Source organism: Tamandua tetradactyla, chromosome 20, assembly GCF_023851605.1.
Source record: "Tamandua tetradactyla isolate mTamTet1 chromosome 20, mTamTet1.pri, whole genome shotgun sequence".
In the NCBI taxonomy this organism is placed as follows: Eukaryota; Metazoa; Chordata; class Mammalia; order Pilosa; family Myrmecophagidae; genus Tamandua; species Tamandua tetradactyla.
Window position 1 is genome coordinate 26648781 of NC_135346.1, and position 21776 is coordinate 26670556.

The following is a 21776-nucleotide window of genomic DNA, read 5'->3' on the forward strand; positions in this document are numbered from 1 at the left end:
GCAGGAAATGAAAGCTGTTTTTCAAATAGATTTTTTTTGTCTAATGTAATAATGGAATCCAAAGTATTCACATTTCTTAAAATAGCCCTTAAATGTACTCTTGAACTTGTTACTGGATCAATGTTTGATTATATTAAAATGTTAGAATGACCTATTAATAAAGTAATCTGTTAAAAAAAAAATAGGTCTGAAAGTTCTGGGAGAGCCTTCTCTAAGATAGAAATAACAGCATACTGATGTGCCTAAAGGTATTGAGAGGAGAAAAAGACAGTTAGGAGAGAGTTTGGGGATAGAGCATTGGTAAGTATATCTAAAAATAAGAAAATGAGAAAAAGAGACAATTATTGACTCTATGAGGAAAAAAGTTGGGGAAGAAAAGAAATCAATGGATCAGTCATGTCTCAAAACGTAAACAATGACTAATGATTTAATGTAAATTATAATATTAATAAAGATGGGGGATACAAAATGTATAAGAAAGTGTAATATTAGAGAGGAAGACACAAGGTCAAGGGGAGGGCTGAACCTTCAGCAGTAGGAAGCCAATGATGCCTAAAACGAAAAAAAAAAAAAAATCTAAAAACCGCAGTAGAAGCGTTTGTATCAGCAATCTATAGGAGATGGAGGGCAGGCCACAGTGGCTCAGCAGGTAAGAATGCTTGCCTGCCATACCAGAGGACCCGGGTTCGTTTCCTGGTGCCTGCCCATGTAAAAAAATAAAAAAAATTAATTAAAAAAAATATATAGGAGATGGGGGTCAACACAGAAATACCCAAAACGACTGAAAGTGGTTCTCTCCAAGGAAGAGAAATGTGAGGAAATGGAAGAAGATAAAAACCTGTTGCTTCTTTTTTTAAATAGCCTTATATAACTATTGTCTCTCTGTATTATAGATATATATGTTAAAGCTGTAATCTAAAAAGTTAGGTGGCTAAGTAGAAAAGAGCTATAAATGGGGATAGAGGGGAAAAAAGGACTGAAAGCAAAAAGTAAAGTACCAAAGAAAGAGAGGGTTTTAACTACCAGTATTTAAAACGGCCACTGCCAGAAAACACTGAAGTTCTGTTTCACACAAGCAAACTTTAGAATGCTACCTACATCAGCACTACAGGTAGGATGTTCAAGTGACATAAACTGCTAATACTTTCCTATTTAATGCCATAAAATCATATGGTATCTTTAATATAGCTCCAGGTTCTGCTATAAAGAACTCACTGCTAATAACACATTGTAAAGTCTGTCTATTAATTAACATGTCTTCTTCTATAACAACCTTCAGAGATTCACCTATCACATACAGTGTCAATCATCTGATGCTGAATAGTCTTTTTGACGTCTTGGACCTTCTTTCCTTTAAATTCATCCACCAACATTACCTAAAAGAATGTAAAGCAGGGAAAAAAACTTGTACAAAATAAATGAAATTTGCTCTGAGGCCCGCACCCCACCAAATTTTCCCTAAATTTACCTATATCAACCAAACTACTTTGTATTTAGTATGAAATTTATATTTATAACAATTTTTTAGTAAAGCTTGGATAACTAATACTGATAACACACCTATTTTTATTTTAGCATTGCTGAGATAAATATCATGAGCATGATTAAAAAGGAATATTTGCTTCCCATTATTCAGGGTTTCCATGTGGAAAGAATCCCACTACACTAACTCATCTCACTCTGAATGGTTCCAGGGGAAGAAATCAAGCATGTGTACAGCTCAGCCCCATTTAGGCATCTATTTCAAACTCTGCCACCTGCAAATGAATATTCTCCTTCACTTGACCATGTAATAAACTTGGCCCTTAGAGGGAAGAATTTTTCAATTCTGCCTTTTACTGAAGAGCAGTGGACACATTTAATTCTAGGCAAGGCATTAGCTTGTCCACTGTTCCCACAGATCTAAGCAAATATCCCCTTCCAACTTTCTTTTGTAATAAAACAGATAATGTAACCTCTATTTATCTGAGTCCTAGGACGGTCTCAAATAGTTTCTCTCTTTGGTGGAGAAGACAGATGTTCCTTTTGAACGTCCAATCTTCTAACACATCAAAGGGCTTAATATCTATTTAATTCATCACTATGAACTTTTATTTATTGATCAATCATTAAGGTACAATGGAACAGAATACAAATTCTGAAGCCATGCTGCGTTAAAGTTTGAATCCCAGCTCTGCCACACTTACTGTCTGGCTGATCTTGGGTAAATTACTTACTAATCTCTTTATGCCTCAATTTTCTCATCTGTAAAATAGAAATAATAGGGCCTATTTCATGGGGTTATTTTAAGAATTAGGTTAACATGTCAGTGCTATGTAAGTGCTGGCTTTTACCATTACTCAAAATGTGTAAGTAACTTAAAATAAAGATATAACCAATTTTGGTTATCCAGAAAAATAAGGGTAAAGGTAAAAATAAAGAACATTCTCATAAAGGTCCTTAAAAATCTTCATTTCAACTTCAAGCTGCTAATAACATGTTTGGATTTTTACTTTCTCTAGCCTAATCTTCCTTCTATGAAAATGTAAGCCATATTAACATACATATAATTAAGCAGAAAAGAAAGGTTCCGAATATGTTTATTTTGCTCACCTGACATTTAGTAGACATTAACAAGTAAATTAATGGACTTAAATGAAATTGCTTATCTGAAACATGAACCCCTTAATTAAAAGAGCAAAGGGATCAAGGATTCTCCACACAATAAACCTTTGGAGTTTATTATATAATAATGTGAATTAACTTTAAAGCCCTTCTCAAGAAATGCATTCGTTAAAGATTCTAAGAATTGTAATTTTTATAATATGCTTTTAGATATAAGATATGATTAGAAAATAGAAATTTGGAAACAGAAGAACACAATCTCATATTAATCTCAAATAGTATATAGGTACACATTAATCTCAAATAGTATATAGCTATAACTATATTGAATTTTCCTATATATTTTTTCTATATCACTAAGAAGAAAACATCACAAAACATTGAGTAAACAAGATGAAAACAATCAAAATTACTACTTACACCATCATAAAATCCTTTCAGATATAATTTCTCCTTTGCTTCTGCAAGTTTTTCTCTGTCATTCTGGCTCTGAATTTTCAACTCATCACAAATGGTTACAGCAGAAAGATTTCCAAAACCTGGGATTTCAATTATTGGTACCTGCAGGAACGTGTTCACACTGAATGAACCCCAAAACAGCCTTCTTGGACATAGTCCTTTTTGTCTCTACTGCCCAGTGAAGTCATGTCAGAATTTATTTATGATATAGCAATATGACACATTAGGTAATCAAACAGTGACTAATTTTCAGATGTGAGTTTGTACTCCTCCTCTCCAGTAACCACTGTACTCTGTGCATACCACAGCACCACCCCCACAGTGGCCCTCCTTCTCCCCCACCACACACAAACCGTCGTCCCAGCTCTCAACCTTCCAGTGGAATGACATTGCTTAAATAATTAATGCTGAAACTAGCACAAAAATGCAGATAACTAATTTTGTGGGTGGTCTCGTTTCTGGTTTATAAGAAGTCTTCTGGATTTTTCATGAAGGTTATTTACTTGTACTTTATTTTTTTTCTCTGTAGGCACTAATGTAAAAACATAAGAAATATGGCATCATATGGGATTTTGTTGAAGATATCTGGGGTGAAAATAAACATTCATGAGTAATAAGGCAAACTGCTATCTTTAGAAGCTTGGAAATTGGCCATACTAGCAAAATAAGCTACTACAAAATTGGTGTTACTAAAAGGTGGTATGTTTGTTCCAGAATTGCAGATGTCAAATGCTAAGAAATGCTTATTGTTAGTTTTCCCTCTTACTCCTTTCTGCCACAGCAGATATCAAATTACAGTAGGTAAACCCTTAAGCAAACTCCCTTTCTTAGTTTCATATTCCGCCAATTATGTAATTTTGCTACAAGGAAAACACATCAACCCTGACACAGATCTGAATTCTGAGTCTATGCACTCACCGGCTCAAATGGCAAGACCATGTCATCTCTAATTCCATATTTTGCTCTTAAGGCCTACAAAAAATATATACAAGTTAACATTAATAAGCAACACTTTATTGGTATAATCATGGAGAAAAACAAAACGTCAATTTTTTTTTTGCAAGGGCAGGCACTGAGAATTGAACCTGGGTCTCTGGCATGGCAGGCGAGAATTCTGCCACTCAGCCACAAAATACAAGTTTTTTAAAAATTATTATTTGTCCCCACTCTGCACAGAGAGCAAATTTTTAACTTTACTAAATACCTCAAAAAAGGATCTATGGGGCAGGCCTCGGTTGCTCAGCAGGCATTGATTCTTGGTGCCTGCCCATGCAAAAAAAAAAAAAAAAAAAAAAAAAGGGATCTATGACCTTTAAAAACTCAACATGGAAGCTTATATATGTAGCTTAGAAGCTTAGCCTACCTAAAGGTATGCCTAAGAGTCACCTTGGGAGGACCTCTTTTGTTGTTCAATGTGGACTTTCTCTCTCTAAGCCCAAATCTCCAAGTGAAATCATTGCCCTCCCCACTATGTGGGACATGATATCCAGGATTGAAAGTCTCCCTGTCTGCGTGAGTGATGACTCCCAGGGATGAGTCCGGCCCTGGCATCTTGGGATCATCAATGCCATCCTGAGCAAAGAGTAAAAAGAAGTGTAACAAATAAGGTATCAGTGGCTGACAGAGTTCAAATAGAGTTGAGAGGCTACTCTGTAGGTCACTTCTATGCAAGCTTCAGTTAGATACTCTACCTATTATAACTTGCCAAACTCCAACTAAAACTATTTCTGCCAATCCTAAAGAATACCTAGGACGTTATATAAGATTCTACAAAGGTTCCATGCACTAGGGTAACTCTCCAAAGCCTACAATCTCCAGATGGGTCCCTGAACCAGAAAAGTCCTGAAATACAGAGAGGCCAGCCTTTCCAGAACATCAACTAGTTCCAACCCCCATCTCATATTAGTGACAGTCCCTCCCAACATGAAAGAGTTAGAATAGGCACAGCTCAAATCCCTCTAAAGAGTGGGAGAAAGATGGTGATGGTGGAGTTATACGGAGAAGGCAGGATTTAACAAATGAATATGAGTGCTGAATTATATTGATATTTCTGCTGTTCTGACATTTCTTTTAGCCTCTGGTACCATACAGCAGCTAGAAATAAAATTATGGAATTGTAATCCATACCAAACTTTAAAATCTGTTCTATAATTACTTGTTAAAATGTACTAGGAAATTTATTGCTTTTTTGTATATAATACTTCACAATAAAAAAAAGTTTAAAAATAAAAAACAAAACAAAAACTCAACATGTTATGCTACAGTGGATGCTTAAAGGATGAAACTGGACAAACCAAAGGAAAAATTCACACACACACAAACACAAATCATTTAAAGTAAGGTTCATATTCTAGGTTGCAAAGAAAATGTGATTATCAGAAAACTTTTACAAAAGTTTAATGAAGCATTATATTCAAAATTCAAAACACAGGGAAATATAAAAACATCAAGAAACAGGTTGGAGATAGTAGTTTAATGATAATTGCATGGCTTTTTAGCCTAGTCTTATGGTGCAGTTCAGTGATACCTAACCAATGAGATGATGATGAAGTAAGAATGAAACTCAGAAACTCACTTGCTTTTTCTTCAAGTCTCTGAGGGCAGCATTATCATCAGGAGAGTCAGAAGGAACACTTGTGACCACACCAGTACCTTAGAAAAGAAAGCATGGAATTAAATAATACAACCAGAATGTGAATACCAAAATGAGTCTAGAAAAAATTAAGCTCTTTTACCTTTATCCTCCTTAATAGTGAGCATTGGGAGAACATAGATCACTTTATAGGATGTTAAAGGTGCAGCAAGCAATGCACCAAGCATTTCCTGCATAAGAAAAAGATCAACATACAAAGTGAAGAAACCTATTTTTTTTTCACAAAAGAGATCGTCTTTATCATGCATCAATATATTGTATAAAATAATACTTTTTTGTATTAATATATATGCTGATTGTTTTTTAAATTATTTCTACTTTGTTAGAGAAGTTGTAGATTTACCAAAAAATAACACTGAAAATAGAGCTCCCTATAACTGCACACACTGTTTCCCCTATTATTTTATATTTCCCCTGTTATTTTCCCTTTTATTAACACTTGACATTAATGTGGTAGCTCTGATCATCAAATTTCAGTAACTGATGAAAGAATATTAATATACTTGCACTCTTAACTATAGTCCATAAAAGGAACCTATTTTAACTGCTAAAATTTAAAACATTAATTTTTTACACTCTCAGAAACTAGTAATAAAAAACTTATGAATTAAAAGAAATCTTTGTTAATGATTGCTTATAATGGTAGTATAATATTTTGAATATAATACCACTGAATTTTATTGTGAAAACCTTGTGTCTGATGGTCCTTTTATCCAGTAAAAAAAAATATGGATAAAAAATAAATAATAGGGAGGAGGAGGGGTAAAATAAATTGGGTAGATGGAAATATCAGTGGTCAGTGAGAGGGAGGGGAAAGGGGTATAGGATATATGAGGTTTTTTTTTCTTTTTCTTTCTTTTTCTGGAGTGATGCAAATATTCTTAAAATGATCAGGATGATGAATACATAGCTATGTGATGATATTGTGAGCCAATGATTATTTACTATGGATGGACTGTCTCTGTGTAAAGATTTCTCAATAAGAAATCTTTAACAATAAATAAATGGGCAAGGAAGAGCTGGAGATCAATAGCCAAACTAATGAAGGAGGACCTCTACCTTACACCCCATACAAAAATGGATCAAAGACCTAAATATAAGAACCAGTACCATAAAACTCCTAGAAGAAAATATAGGAAAATGTCTTCAAGACCTAATAATAGGAGGTAGCTTCCTAAACATATCTAAAGCACAAGCAACAACAAAAAAATAGATAAATGGGAACTCTTCAAAACCAAGCTTCTGCACCACAAAGGACTTAGTTAAAAGGGTGAAGAGGCAGTCAACTCAATGGGAGAACATATTTGGAAACCACAGATCAGATAAAGGCTTGATGTCCTGTGTATATAAAGAAATTACACAGCTCAATGACAAAAGTGCAAACAACCCAATTATAAAATGGGCAAAGCATGTGAATAGACATTTCTCCAAAGAATAAATACAAAATGGCGGAAAAGCACATGAAGAGATGCTCACTTTCCTTAGGCATAAGGGCAATGCAAATCAAGACTACAATGAGATTTCGGTTCATACCTAATAAGAATGGCTGCTGTTAAAAAACAAACAGAAAACTACAAATGTGGGAGAGGATGTGGAGAAACTGGAACACTTATTCACTGCTGATGGGAATGTATAATGGTATAGCCGCTGTGGAAGACAGTTTGGCAGCTCCTCCGAAAACTAAGTATCGGGTTGCCCTATGACTCGGCAATACCAATACTAAGAAAACATCCAGAAGAACTGAGAGCAGTGACAAAAACAGACATTTGCACACTATTTATAATTGCCAAAAGATGGAAACAATCCAGTGCCCATCAACAGATGAGTGGATAAATAAACTGTGGTATTTACATACAATGGAATATTATGCAGCAGTAAGATAAAATGAGGTCCTGAAGCATGTGACAGCATGGATGAACCTTAAGGACATAATGCTAAGTGAAATAAGCAAGAAACAGAAGGGCAGATACTTTATTATTTCATTACTATGACTCTGATAAAGAGAAACTTAGTGGCTTAAGAGGTACACAGAGAAACTGGAGATGGATGAATGGTTACCCAACAAGGATGAATGTAAATGTAAGGGAATGGATAGAAGTGACGGTAGTTCATTAGTGGGAAAGAAGAAGGAACATTACCATTCTGAAAGTGAGTATGATTGAAAGAGATTATATAGAGTCATGGATCCCAGCAATTAACTCTACAATTATAAATAAGTTCTACACGAACTCCTTCAAAGGTTTGGTCTTACACAAAGAGTCAAAAATAGAGGGAAATAGGGGTAAAACTAACATTGCGTGCTATGGCCTATAATTAACAGGAAGACTTCAACAGTACCACGGCAACATCAGGGGTAAATAACTGGGAGTGGGGGGTGGGTAGTGAAAAGGGATAGGGAAATGTTTAGATCTGATATTTGGGTGAGGCTGTTTTTATTGTTTTGTTTTGTTTTTTTGTCTCTTTGGACCACTGAAAACTGTATAAAATTGAGAGAGCTGATGATTGTACAATTAAGTGAGGACCCTTAAGACATGGATTGTTTATCTTGGACATTATCCATAATCCCCAATAGATGGAGAGGTCTGAAGGGTATAATGACTGAGAAGCAGAATGGTGAACTGTGATGTATACATGTGATGGAATATTGTGGAACCACAAAAAGGAATGTAATTGTGAAGCATGCAATGAAGTGAATGAACCTTGGGGACATTCTATTTTGAAAATAAGCCAGAAACAAAAGAACAAATATGGTATGGCTTCCTTTAGAAAATACTTATAAGAAATCTGGAGGGCGGGCCATGGTGGCTCAGCAGGCAGAGTTCTTGCCTGCCATGCTGGAGACACAGGTTTGATTCCGGTGCCTGCCCATGTAAAAAAAAAAAAAAAAGAAAACTAGAGCATACATTTAGACAACCCAAACACATGGAGCCCAGAATGGGAATGAGGTCATGTAATTCTGTATAAATTAATGGAATACTTGGAGATATCCCATACTTTGGTGGGCTGATTAATAAATATTGGTAGAGTCCCTTGAGGGTCTAGAGAAAAAGATACGGAAATATTAAATCTTTCCATCTGAGAAATGCCTGGTACTCTCAACCACTGGGGACTTCCAAGAAAATAGGACAAGCCCTTGATTTTGAGGCTTGCCCTTACAAAACTTAAGTAGCGGAGAAGTTAAAACTACTTAAAATTATGCCTAAGAGTTGTTTCCAGGAAATGTCTTTTGCTGCTCAGATGTGGCCTCTCTCCCTCTAAGCACAACTCTGTAAGGAAAATTATTACCCTCGCAGCTACATAGGACATGATTCAGGATGAAAGACCCCCTGACAATGGGGTACATGAATCTGAGGTCTAAAACCTGGCGCTTGCACTGAGGGATCAACAATACCTTTCGGACTAAACAGAGGAAAAGAAATTTAACAAAATAATGTATCGGGGTTAAGAGAGTTCAAATGCGGTCAAGAGGCTATTTTGGAGGCTATTCTTCTGCAAGCTTCAGCTAGATATTATTTATTGCCATGGTTTGCCAAACCCTAACAAACATCATTCCTGTTACCCCTAAAGAACACTTAAGGATCTAACTAAGACTCTACAAAAGTTTCATGTACTAAGTTTACCTTCCTGATACCTATAACCTCCAGAAGGATTCTAGGTCAGATATGTCTTGAAACCTAGAGGGGCCAGCCTCTCTAAGAATATCAACTAATTCTATTCCCCTGTCCTATATTGTCAATACTCTTTTTCAACATGAAAAAAATATTGCACATAGCCCCCAAACCCCTATAGACTGGGCACAGAATCAAAGGAGAAGGAGGAGTTGTAACAGAGAAAATAGGATTTAACAGACAAGTATGACCACTGAATCACTATATTGATGTTTCTTTTGGCTTTTAGTGCTTTGGAGCTGTCAGAAGGTAAAACTGAAGTTGTGGAATGGTAATCCATACCACAACTCAAAATCTATGCTATAGCTACTTGTTAAAATGTACTCTGAAAATTACTGCTTTTTTATTTTTTACTTTTTATATATATGCTATATTTCACAATAAAAACATTTTTAAAAAAGCAAACTACAGAGAGCAATGTGTATAAAGTATATTACCATTTGTACAAAAAATGGGGGGTGCGAATCAGAGATATATGTGCATGTATTTGCTTGCACAACATGAAATATTTCTGCAAACATACACACAATTTTACTGACAATTTTACAGGGAAGATTATAACACACACGATAACACGCAAATTTATGAAGCATTTTTTATTTTAATAATAGGGTAGAATATGGGAACTCTGGATTTTATGTATGATTTTTCTGTAAACCTATAACTTCTCTAAAAAAAAATTAAAAATTAAATTTAAAAAGTAATATAACAGCTACTGCAACTATTAATTCTCTTGGAAGGACCATGTGTATTTTCAACCAGATACTTACTGAACTGAAACGTAAGATTCGAAAATGCTATTTTTGTGATATAGTTGTATGATGAATATGATGTAGCAATAAAAAAGAAAAACTATTCCTACATGCAACATGTATGAAACTCACAGACATAACGTTCAGCCAAAGAAGCCAGACATAGAAGAGTGTATACTGTATAATTCCTACATAAGAACCACAAGAACAGCAACTAATTATTGGTAACTGATGTCAGTTATGGTTACCTTTGGAAGAGAAGAGTGAATTCCCAGAAGACTGGGAAAGGGACATGAGAACACTTACCAGAGTCCTGGAAATGTTTCATAACTTGATTTGGGTATATCATGAGTATAAACGCATTAAAATATACACTTAAGGTTAGCATACTTTATTTAATAGTGCTCCTCTGAATCATCACTGTTAAAATTTTCCTTTAAATTTATGCACTGAAACAAAGTCTGCTACCCAACTTACCTCTCCCATTAATTCTTTAACAACAGGTACCACTCCATTGTCTTTGGTAAAACCCTGGTATGACATATTCCTGGCAGCTCTTTGGGTGCATATGAATATATCACCATTCATAGTCTCAAACCCAATATACTTCAGATCGGGGCGAACCCAACAATTTGTCTGTCCAAACATGGTCTCAGGTCTCAGAGTAGCAGCTACCAAGAAGATATTTTTCCCTTTCAGGCCACTATGAAAAAATATATATATTTACGTAAAAAAAAAAGTGTGGTGTGGATACTACCACAACTATTTGACAGTTCAGAAAAGAAGAAGCAATAATTCTTTGGCAGACCTACCTTAATTTGGATGGGTATGGCTCAAGCACTTTCAATTTGATTAAAGTATATTCCTGAGGTCCAACCCCCTAAACAAATAAACAAAACAAAAATTTGAGAAAAAAAAATCTTGCATTAAACCTACTAATCTACATGAGAGATAGAATTCAAACATCTAAAATGAGTTCTTACACTGTTAAAATGATTTTTTTCACCTACAACCTCCAGATGAGTCCCTGGTCCAAATAAATTCTGAAACCTAGCCCAGTCTCTCCAGAACATCATATAGTTCCATCTCCCTACTCTATATTAATGACAGACCCTTCCCATATAAAAAATTTAGAACTGCCATAGCCCAAACACCCCTAAAGAGAGGGATGGAAAGATCAAAGGTGATGGTAGAATTATACACAGAAATAGAATTTAACAAACGAATATGAATGCTGAATCATTAAATTGGTATCTCTTTTAGTCTCCAGTATTTTAGAGCAGTTAGAAGTAGAAACCTAAAATTGTGAAATTCTAACCCATGCCCAGCTCTAAAATATGTTCTACAAGTAATTGTGGTGCTGTGCTTTGAAATGTATTGCTTTTTTGTATGTATGTTATTTTTCACAAAAAAAAGGAAAAGTCGATTGTGATGATAAAAAAATATTTAAGCCCTCTAGCTGTCTATATTCTGGAGCAGCTAAAAGGAAAAATCTGAGAGGATCATATGGTAGTCCATGACAAACTGTGGCATCCATCCTGTAACTACTTGTTGAAGAGTGCTTTGAAAACTATTGCTTTTTTATTTCTTTGCTTTGTATATATGTTATACTATATAATAAAAAGAGTTAAAAAATTTTTTTAAAATTTTAAAAATGGATTTTTTTCATTCAATGAAGAGACTACCAGCCGTCTACTGACCATAACCATATGGAATTCCAAATTATAAGGGGGAACTTGGAGTAATAAGCCAAAATGGTATTTGCCAAAACAAGAGTTAGAAGATACAATCAAAACCAACCCTGTCCCCAGGACAGGTCCCACGGAACAGTCATCATAGACATACAATGGACGAGGAGTCAGATGATGTGTGTCCTATACCTAGGTTGGTCCCTTACTAATGGCTTGACCCAAGGGAGTCAAAATCTCTCTGAGCTTTCATTTCCTCTTCTGTAAAACAACTACGCTGTACCTCACAGAGGACTGTACTGAGGAATATGTAAGATAATAGACAGGAAAATGCTTTGAAACACTAGGAAGTACTATTTTGAAATTCAAGATACTGCTACCACTGGGTAGGTACGGGCCTTTTCACATCTCTCATGTCTTTCAAAAAGTTAACCAACTCCCATTTCTATCAGATACGTTACATCAGAACTGAAGGCTGATTTTGAGAAGTTAACCACACTTAGTCACTAGAATACAAATATGTTCGAAGATGGCAACGAATTCAGATCCTGCACTCATAGGGGATCACAAGCTCAGATCCTGGCACTGTCAATGATTTATTGTGCCGGGACTTTAGACAAATCACTCACCCTTGCTTTACTCAAATATTACAGGGAATGAAGTTACTGATGTGTCCTATAGGAATGTAGGGTAAACTGGCATCATGCATGGTGAGAAGTACTTTACAAATAAGCAAGGAGACACATGATCAGCACAAGTACAAACAGAATCTGTGTACATCAATTAGCCTCATATCTCACCTTTCTTCCCATGCTCTTTTTAGAGCAATATATTCTCTAGACAGTGCTTCTCAAGCTTTAACATGCACACAGATCACATTGAAAGCCTGTTAAAAGAGATTCCTGAGCCCCACCCCAGAGCTTTTGATTCAGCAGTTTGGAGGAGAGTTCAATATTTTGCTTTCCGAGAGCAAAAGCTCCCTAGGGATGCTGATGCAGCTGAATCCTTGGACCACTCTTGCAGTACACCAAGGTCCTAGGGAAGATAGAGATACCTGTAACGATATTCTGCCTTCCTCTTCACACCCACCAGAGTATCATGACCATATACCTCAGCACTGGAATGGAATTACCCTCAGTATCTTACCTACTTCTTAAACTCTGTTGTCACATTAAGGATTATTATAATAGCTACTCTATGTCACAAATAATTACCTCTCCAGTTTGCCTGTCGTGATCCATACAAGGTTGTCCATCTTTGGGAGAATAAATGGTATACCTAAAAAATAAATACGTGGCAAATGCTATTTTAATATTCAAGTTTTATTCTAACATATTTCCAAATGTTACTCCCAACATCTTACAAGAATTTCTTCTAATTAAATCTTCTGAACATATGTCTACATCTGTTATTTATGTTTAACAGGCAGTTGTATAGTCAACCTAGTTATTCAATGAAATCTTTCTTCCTTCATCAAAGGTAATACCATTGAAAAAAATGAACTGATCTTGGCTTTGTGGTATGAAATAAAACATTATAAATTATAAATGTACTTATGAAATGCAAATAGGTTTTATTTAACCCACAAAATCAAGAGATAATCTCAAAATATATAGAACAAAAGTAAGCTAAAAAGCAAATAATAAGAGACAAAGAAAGGATACTATATACTAATAAAAGGAACAATTAAACAAGAAGACATAACAATCATAAATATTTGCGCACTGAACCAGAATGCCCCAAAATACGTGAGGAATACACTGCAAACACTGAAAAGGGAAATAGACACATATACCATAATACTTGGAGACTTCAATTCACCACTCTCATCAATGGACAGAACATCTAGACAGAGGATCAATAAAGAAATAGAGAATCTGAATATTACTATAAATGAGCTAGACTTAACAGACATTTATAGGACATTACATCCCACATCAGCAGGATACACCTTTTTCTCAAGTGCTAATGGATCATTCTCAAAGAGAGACCATATGCTGGGTCACAAAGCAAGTCTTAACAAATTTAAAAAGATTGAAATCATACACAACACTTTCTCGGATCATAAAGGAATGAAGTTGGAAATCAATAATAGGCGGAGTGCCAGAAAATTCACAAATACGTGGAGGCTCAACAACACACTCTTAAACAACGACTGGGTCAAAGAAGAAATTGCTAGAGAAATTAGCAAATACCTCAAGGCGAATGAAAATGAAAACACAACATTTCAAAACTTATGGGACGCAGCAAAGGCAGTGCTAAGAGGGAAATTTATTGCCCTAAATGCCTACATCAGAAAAGAAGAAAAGGCAAAAATGCAGGAATTAACTGTCCACTTGGAAGAACTGCAGAAAGAACAGCAAACTAATCCCAAAGCAAGCAAAAGGAAAGAAATAACAAAGATTAGAGCAGAAATAAATGAAATTGAAAACATGAAAACAATAGAGAAAATCAATAAGGCCAGAAGTTGGTTCTATGAGAAAATCAATAAGATTGATGGGCCCTTAGCAAGATTGACAAAAAGAAGAAGAGAGAGGATGCAAATAAATAAGATCAGAAATGGAAGAGGAGACATAACTACTGACCTCACAGAAATAAAGGAGGTAATAACAGGATACTATGAACAACTTTACGCTAATAAATACAACAATTTAGATGAAATGGACGGGTTCCTGGAAAGACATGAACAACCAACTTTGACTCAAGAAGAAACAGATGACCTCAACAAACCAATCACAAGTAAAGAAATAGAATTAGTCATCCAAAAGCTTCCTAAAAAGAAAAGTCCAGGACCAGACGGCTTCACATCTGAATTCTATCAAACATTCCAGAAAGAATTAGTACCAACTCTCCTCAAACTCTTCAAAAAAATCGAAGCGGAGGGAAAACTACCTAATTCATTCTATGAAGCCAACATCACCCTCATACCAAAACCAGGCAAAGATATTACAAAAAAAGAAAACTACAGGCCAATCTCTCTAATGAATATAGATGCAAAAATCCTCAATAAAATAGCAAATCGTATCCAACAACACATTAAAAGAATTATACATCATGACCAAGTAGGATTCATCCCAGGTATGCAAGGATGGTTCAACATAAGAAAATCAATTCATGTAATACACCATATCAACAAATCAAAGCAGAAAAATCACATGATCATCTCAATTGATGCAGAGAAGGCATTTGACAAGATTCAACATCCTTTCCTGTTGAAAACACTTCAAAGGATAGGAATACAAGGGAACCTCCTTAAAATGATAGAGGGAATATATGAAAAACCCACAGCTAATATCATCCTCAATGGGGAAAAATTGAAAACTTTCCCCCTAAGATCAGGAACAAGACAAGGATGTCCACTATCACCACTATTATTCAACATTGTGTTGGAGGTTCTAGCCAGAGCAATTAGACAAGAAAAAGAAATACAAGGCATCAAAATTGGAAAGGAAGAAGTAAAACTATCACTGTTTGCAGACGATATGATACTATACGTCGAAAACCCGAAAAATCCACAACAAAACTACTAGAGCTAATAAATGAGTACAGCAAAGTAGCAGGTTACAAGATTAACATTCAAAAATCTGTAGCATTTCTATACACTAGCAATGAACAAGCAGAGGGGGAAATCAAGAAACGAATCCCATTTACAATTGCAACTAAAAGAATAAAATACCTAGGAATAAATTTAACTAAAGAGACAAAAAACCTATATAAAGAAAACTACAAAAAACTGCTACAAGAAATCACAGAAGACCTAAATACATGGAAGGGAATACCGTGTTCATGGATTGGAAGACTAAATATAGTTAAGATGTCACTCCTACCTAAATTGATTTACAGATTCAATGCAATACCAATCAAAATCCCAACAACTTATTTTTCAGAAATAGAAAAACCAATAAGCAAATTTATCTGGAAGGGCAGGGTGCCCCGAATTGCTATAAACATCTTGAGGAAAAAAAACGAAGCTGGAGGTCTTGCACTGCCTGACTTTAAGGCATATTATGAAGCCACAGTGGTCAAAACAGCATGGTATTGGCATAAAGATAGATATATCGAACAATGGAATCGAATAGAGTGCTCAGATATAGACCCTCTCATCTATGGACATTTGATCTTTGATAAGGCAGTCAAGCCAACTCACCTGGGACAGAACAGTCTCTTCAATAAATGGTGCCTAGAGAACTGGATATCCATATGCAAAAGAATGAAAGAAGACCCATATCTCACACCCTACACAAAAGTTAACTCAAAATGGATCAAAGATCTAAACATTAGGTCTAAGACCATAAAACAGTTAGAGGTAAATGTAGGGAGATATCTTATGAATCTTACAATTGGAGGCAGTTTTATGGACCTTAAACCTAAAGCAAGAGCACTGAAGAAGGAAATAAATAAATGGGAACTCCTCAAAATTAAACACTTTTGTGCATCAAAGAACTTCATCAAGAATGTAGAAAGACAGCCTACACAATGGGAGACAATATTTGGAAATGACATATCAGATAAAGGTCTAGTATCCAGAATTTATAAAGAGATTGTTCAACTCAACAACAAAAAGACAGCCAACCCAATTACAAAATGGGAAAAAGACTTGAATAGACATCTACCAGAAGAGGAAATACAAATGGCCAAAAGGCACATGAAGAGATGCTCAATGTCCCTGGCCATTAGAGAAATGCAAATCAAAACCACAATGAGATATCATCTCACACCCACCAGAATGGCCATTATCAACAAAACAGAAAATGACAAGTGCTGGAGAGGATGCGGTGAAAGAGGCACACTTATCCACTGTTGGTGGGAATGTCAAAGGGTGCAACCACTGTGGAAGGCAGTTTGGCGGTTCCTCAAAAAGCTGAATATAGAATTGCCATACGACCCAGCAATACCATTGCTGGGAATCTACTCAAAGGAATTAAGGGCAAAAACTCAAAGGGACATTTGCACACCAATGTTTATAGCAGCGTTATTTACAATTGCAAAGAGATGGAAACAGCCAAAATGTCCATCAACAGACGAGTGGCTAAACAAACTGTGGTATATACATACGATGGAATATTATGCAGCTTTAAGACAGGATAAAATTATGAAGCATGTAATAACATGGATGGACCTAGAGAACATTATGCTGAGTGAGTCTAGCCAAAAACTAAAAGACAAATACTGTATGGTCCCAATGATGTAAACTGACATTCGAGAATAAACTCGGAATATGTCATGGCAACAGAGTCCAGCAGGAGTTAGAAACAGGGTAAGATAATGGGTAATTGGAGCTGATGGGATACAGACTGTGCAACAGGACTAGATACAAAAACTCAAAAATGGACAGCACAATAATACCTAATTATAAAGTAATCATGTTAAAACACTGAATGAAGCTGCATCCGAGCTATAGGTTTTTGTTTTGTTTTGTTTTTATTATTATTACTTTTATTTTTTTCTCTATATTAACATTCTATATCTTTTTCGGTTGTGTTGCTAGTTCTTCTAAACCGATGCAAATGTACTAAGAAACGATGATCATGCATGTATGTGATGATGTTAAGAATTACTGATTGCATATGTAGAATGGTATGATTTCTAAATGTTGGGTTAATTTCTTTTTTTCCATTAATTAAAAAAAAAAAAAAAAGTAAGGCAAAAAAACAAAAAGAAGTTGGGCTTTTTTTTTAAGTTATCAAAGAACTCTCCACAATAGCACCTTGGCCCCAAAGGAGTAACTAGAGGAATTTTCTAACTTCTCAAGAAGTTCTATAAATTGTTCCATAAAATAATTCATTTGATAAGTCAGTCTTGGTCTTAATAGTTCATATATGAGAAATCTGAATAAAATTCCATGGAATAAAATATGCATTTTCAGGAAAAAAAAAAAAAAGCAAATAATATAACTATTCTGCTGCTTAGCTGGAAATATTAAATGGAATCTTTAGTAAGATCATAAAAGTCAATGCTCCCATTATGCCGAGTTTTATTTGTCATAAACACTAAACGGCCCAGAGAAACGAAGACACTGCAAGAGAAAGAGGGAAGCAAAGGATACAAAAGAGCAAAAGGAAAAAATCATAAAAAGAGAAAGGATAATGGGAAAAGGTAGGCAATGAATTATGAAGAAGAAATTATCTCATTTTAGCTTTAAATAATGAAGGACAGCAAACTCACCGCTTCCCAAATTTAATTTTGTTTCTTTCTCTTAATGTTAAAAACTGCCACCTGACAAATGAATCATAGTAAGGATTAACATCGGTGGTGATAAAAGAACGGCGCCAGTCTACCTACAGAAAAAGAAAGCAAAAGACAATTTTTAAAAAATACACAGTGTGTATAAATAAGATTTCCTTTTAATCAATTATTCCATTCACTCTTCTAGTTTTCATTTTCCAATTTAGAAATGTATCAACTATTAAAATAAAAACTAAATATTTCCAGTTCCACTTATTAAATATATACTGTAATTATTAATTTATGTCAATAAATGTTTCTTTAAACACATATATTTATGTATTAACAAGCATGTAAGGAGTTGCAATTTAAAAATTACACCTTTTTTTATTCCTAAATGTTCAAGTTAAATTTTGTTTTCTTACTTTTCTTTTAATAGAATTCCTTTCTTCTAATTGCTAGTATATTAATATGTATATCCATACAACAAATATTAAAGTATATTATTGTTTACACCGAGGCCTACTAGGCTCTAATTCTACAACAACATTACCCATTTGCTAGTAAAATACAAGTGAATATGTTATTCTAGATTAAGAATTAGTCCAAATACCAAATAATCACACAAATATAAATGTTTTCTTTATATTTTACATTATGAGGATGATGGGGCATACCTTCAAACCCATTCTCTTCAGATCTTGAATAGCTAGTGGTGGAAAATAATCAAGCCAATGTTCTGCCTCAGAAAATTTTACTATTTCTTCATCAGACAGACCAAGGGATTTCATAATACTCCACTGATATTTAGAAGATCCAGCTTTAGCAGTAGCTTTACTCTGAAAACAACCAGCAAAAACAAAATGCCATCACAAAACAACCAACTATTTCTTTCAAAACATCTCATTAAAGGTACCTATATTCAGCCCTCCAGGAAGATAGGCAACTAGAGTAGCTCGAGATTAGCCCTGCTCCATGGAAAAGTTAGAGAAGGGACAGGAGGGCAACTGAGGCAGCAACTCAGGCGCTCAGCTGACCTGGGAGAGCCTTCTGCACCACATGCAGCAGCCCTGTTTGCAGAGGCCGAGGAACTGAGAGGCAGAAAGCTTGGGCTCTGGCATGGATGCACAGAGCCCGGGGAGTACATGGACAGGAACATGGTACTAGGAAGTAAGCCAGGCCACATACCTTGGCCGTGTTACCCTCACCAGTGCAGCGCTGTGAACGGTGACTCAGCCCACACCCCTTGCACCTGAACCCTGTCACCCACTTCCAATCCCTGTTCTCCAGGCGCCCCCACCCCACCAGCCCCCAGTTCATGTACCTGCCCCCCACCCCCATACCAAGTGCAGCCGAACACACCTCTCCTGCACCCCTCCTGAGCACTACCTCCCCCTCCCTGTTCTCTGCAGGCTGTTGCCAGCGCATAAAGGTTGCAGGCACTAACCTCCATTCCTAGGCTATCCCCACCCCCCAGTCACACAGCCTCATCCCACCCTCCCTGAGCTTAGCACATCCTTTCATGGCACTCCCAGGCAAATGCATGTCATGGACCCCCAATAATGTCATTCAGCTCTGGAAACTGCACTTTATAGCAGTCCTAGAACACAGCCCTCACCTTCACTTCCCAGCCCTGAGAAAGTGCTACTTGTGCAGCCGGGTCACCTCTGTCTCTAATTCACGAAGGTGCAACACCGACCTACTGCCACAGCTAAACGCACGTGTACAAAGGGCCCCGGCCTTAGAACAGTGCACACCAGGGTTACCCCACCCGACCTGTGCACCCACACAGCTACATCCTCCCTGGCCACTGGGTGCCCACGTTCACAAGCATCAGTGCAATATCCCCAACCTACACCCATGCCTACCCTGAAGCAAATCACCATACTGAATGCTCTACCAGGTACCCTGCGCCCTGCTATACAACTATCCCGCACACACAAGAACTTAAGACTACTGAAAGAAATCAATTCCCAAAGTAAATCATATTTACATGTCACAAAGACAGCAGAAGATCACTGCGCATATCACAATGCAGACAGATGCAGCCCTGCCTAATGACCAAATTAAAACACCAGACGAGACACAGACTTTGGCACAACTAATCAAAGATGTTCATACACCTCTACTTAATAAAATAAGTGGGACAGCAAATGACAAAAAGGAGATCAAGAAGACAGTAGAAGAGCACAAAGAGGAATTTGAAAAAATAAATAGAAAAATAGCAGAAATCACAGAAGTTAAAGATTATTCACCAAATAAAAAATATACTAGAGGCAGAAACACCAGATTGAAGACAGAAGAAAGAATAAGTGATACAGAGGACAGAATAATTGACATCAAAGACTCAAAACACCAAATGGCAAAAAAGATGGAAAAAACTAAATGGGAACCCAGGGAAATGACAGACAAAACAAAGCAATAAAATGCAGATATAAGAATCATTGGCATCCCAGAAGGAGAAGAGAGGACTAAAGGGCTAGGAAGAGTAGTTAAGGATATAATGGGGGAAAACTTTCCAACCTTCATAAAGGACATAAATATACAAGTCAAAGATGCCAAAAAAACGCCAAACAATAAATTCAAATAGGTGTTTCCCAAGGCATATACTAATCAGTCTGTCAAATGTTGAAGGGAGCAGAAAATCCTGAAAGCAGAAAGAGAAAAACAATCTACTACATAAAAGGGAAATCAAATAAGACTGAATTCAGACTACTCAACTAGCACCCTGCAGGTGAGAAGGCAGTGGTATGATATATTCAAGATACGGAAAAAAAAGATTTACACCCAAGAAATATGTAACTGGCCAAACTGGCCTTCAAAATTGAGGGAGAGATTAAAGTTTTCACAGACAAAGAAGTCCTGGAAGAATTTGTCAACAAGAGACCAGCCCTACAAGAAATACTAAAAGGAGTTCTGGCGACTGAAATTAAAAAAAAAGACAGTAGAGGGAGGTCTGGAGGAGGGTAGAGAAATAAAGAGTACCATTAAGGGTAATTTAAAGAATACAGAGAAAGAGCGAAAAGAATATATAGATCTGACAAGTAAAAAAGATAAGACGGTGGAATCAAGAAATGCCTTTTCAGTAATAACTGAATATTAATGGACTAAACTTACCAATTAAAAGATACAGATTGGCAGAATGGATTAAGAAACATAATCCAGCTAAATGGTGCTTACAAGAGACTCATCTTAGACACAAGGATACAAATAGATTAAAAATAAAAGGATGGAAAAAGATTTCCCAAGCAAGTTGTAACCAAAAGAAAGCAGGAGTATCTATACTAAAGGGGACAAAATAGACTTTAAATGTAAAGACATCATAAGAGACAATGAAGGACACTATATACTAATTAAAGGGTCAAGTCTCAAGAAGATATAACAATCATAAATGTTTATGCTCCCAATCAAGGAGCTCCGAAGTACATGAGACAGATACTGGCAAAACTGAAAGGAGTGATAGATATTTCAACAATAAGAGTAGGAAACATCAATATATCACTCTAGTCTAAAGATAGAATAACAAGACAGAAGATCAACAAGGAAATAGAGAAGTTAAATACTTGATAAATGAATTAACCTAAAAAACATATATAGGTCATTGCACCCCAAAGCACAAGGTTATACTTTCTTCTCTAGTGCTTATGGAACATTCTCCAGGATAGATGATATGCTGGGACACAAAACAGGTCTTTCTAAATATAAAAGTAATGAAATTATTCACAGCACTTTCTCTGATCATAATGGGATGAAGCTATATCTCAATAACCATCAAAGAATGAAAACA

General features: G+C 35.9%; 1 protein-coding gene across 2 annotated transcripts in view; it reads right to left on the reverse strand.

The window, feature by feature from the left end:
• Positions 1-21776, reverse strand: part of LARS1 (leucyl-tRNA synthetase 1) — a 132996-nt gene that overhangs the window by 40639 nt on the left and 70581 nt on the right. The window contains exons 6-15 of one of the 2 annotated variants that reach the window (XM_077137315.1): positions 18667-18828; positions 17990-18102; positions 13039-13102; positions 10949-11016; positions 10614-10839; positions 5799-5886; positions 5639-5715; positions 3982-4035; positions 3025-3165; positions 1299-1376 (exon numbers count right to left, since the gene is read on the reverse strand). In XM_077137315.1, the coding sequence (XP_076993430.1) occupies positions 1299-1376; positions 3025-3165; positions 3982-4035; positions 5639-5715; positions 5799-5886; positions 10614-10839; positions 10949-11016; positions 13039-13102; positions 17990-18102; positions 18667-18828 (1071 nt within the window). The remainder of the gene's footprint in view (positions 1-1298; positions 1377-3024; positions 3166-3981; positions 4036-5638; positions 5716-5798; positions 5887-10613; positions 10840-10948; positions 11017-13038; positions 13103-17989; positions 18103-18666; positions 18829-21776) is intronic. The other variant, XM_077137316.1, reaches the window with a different exon arrangement.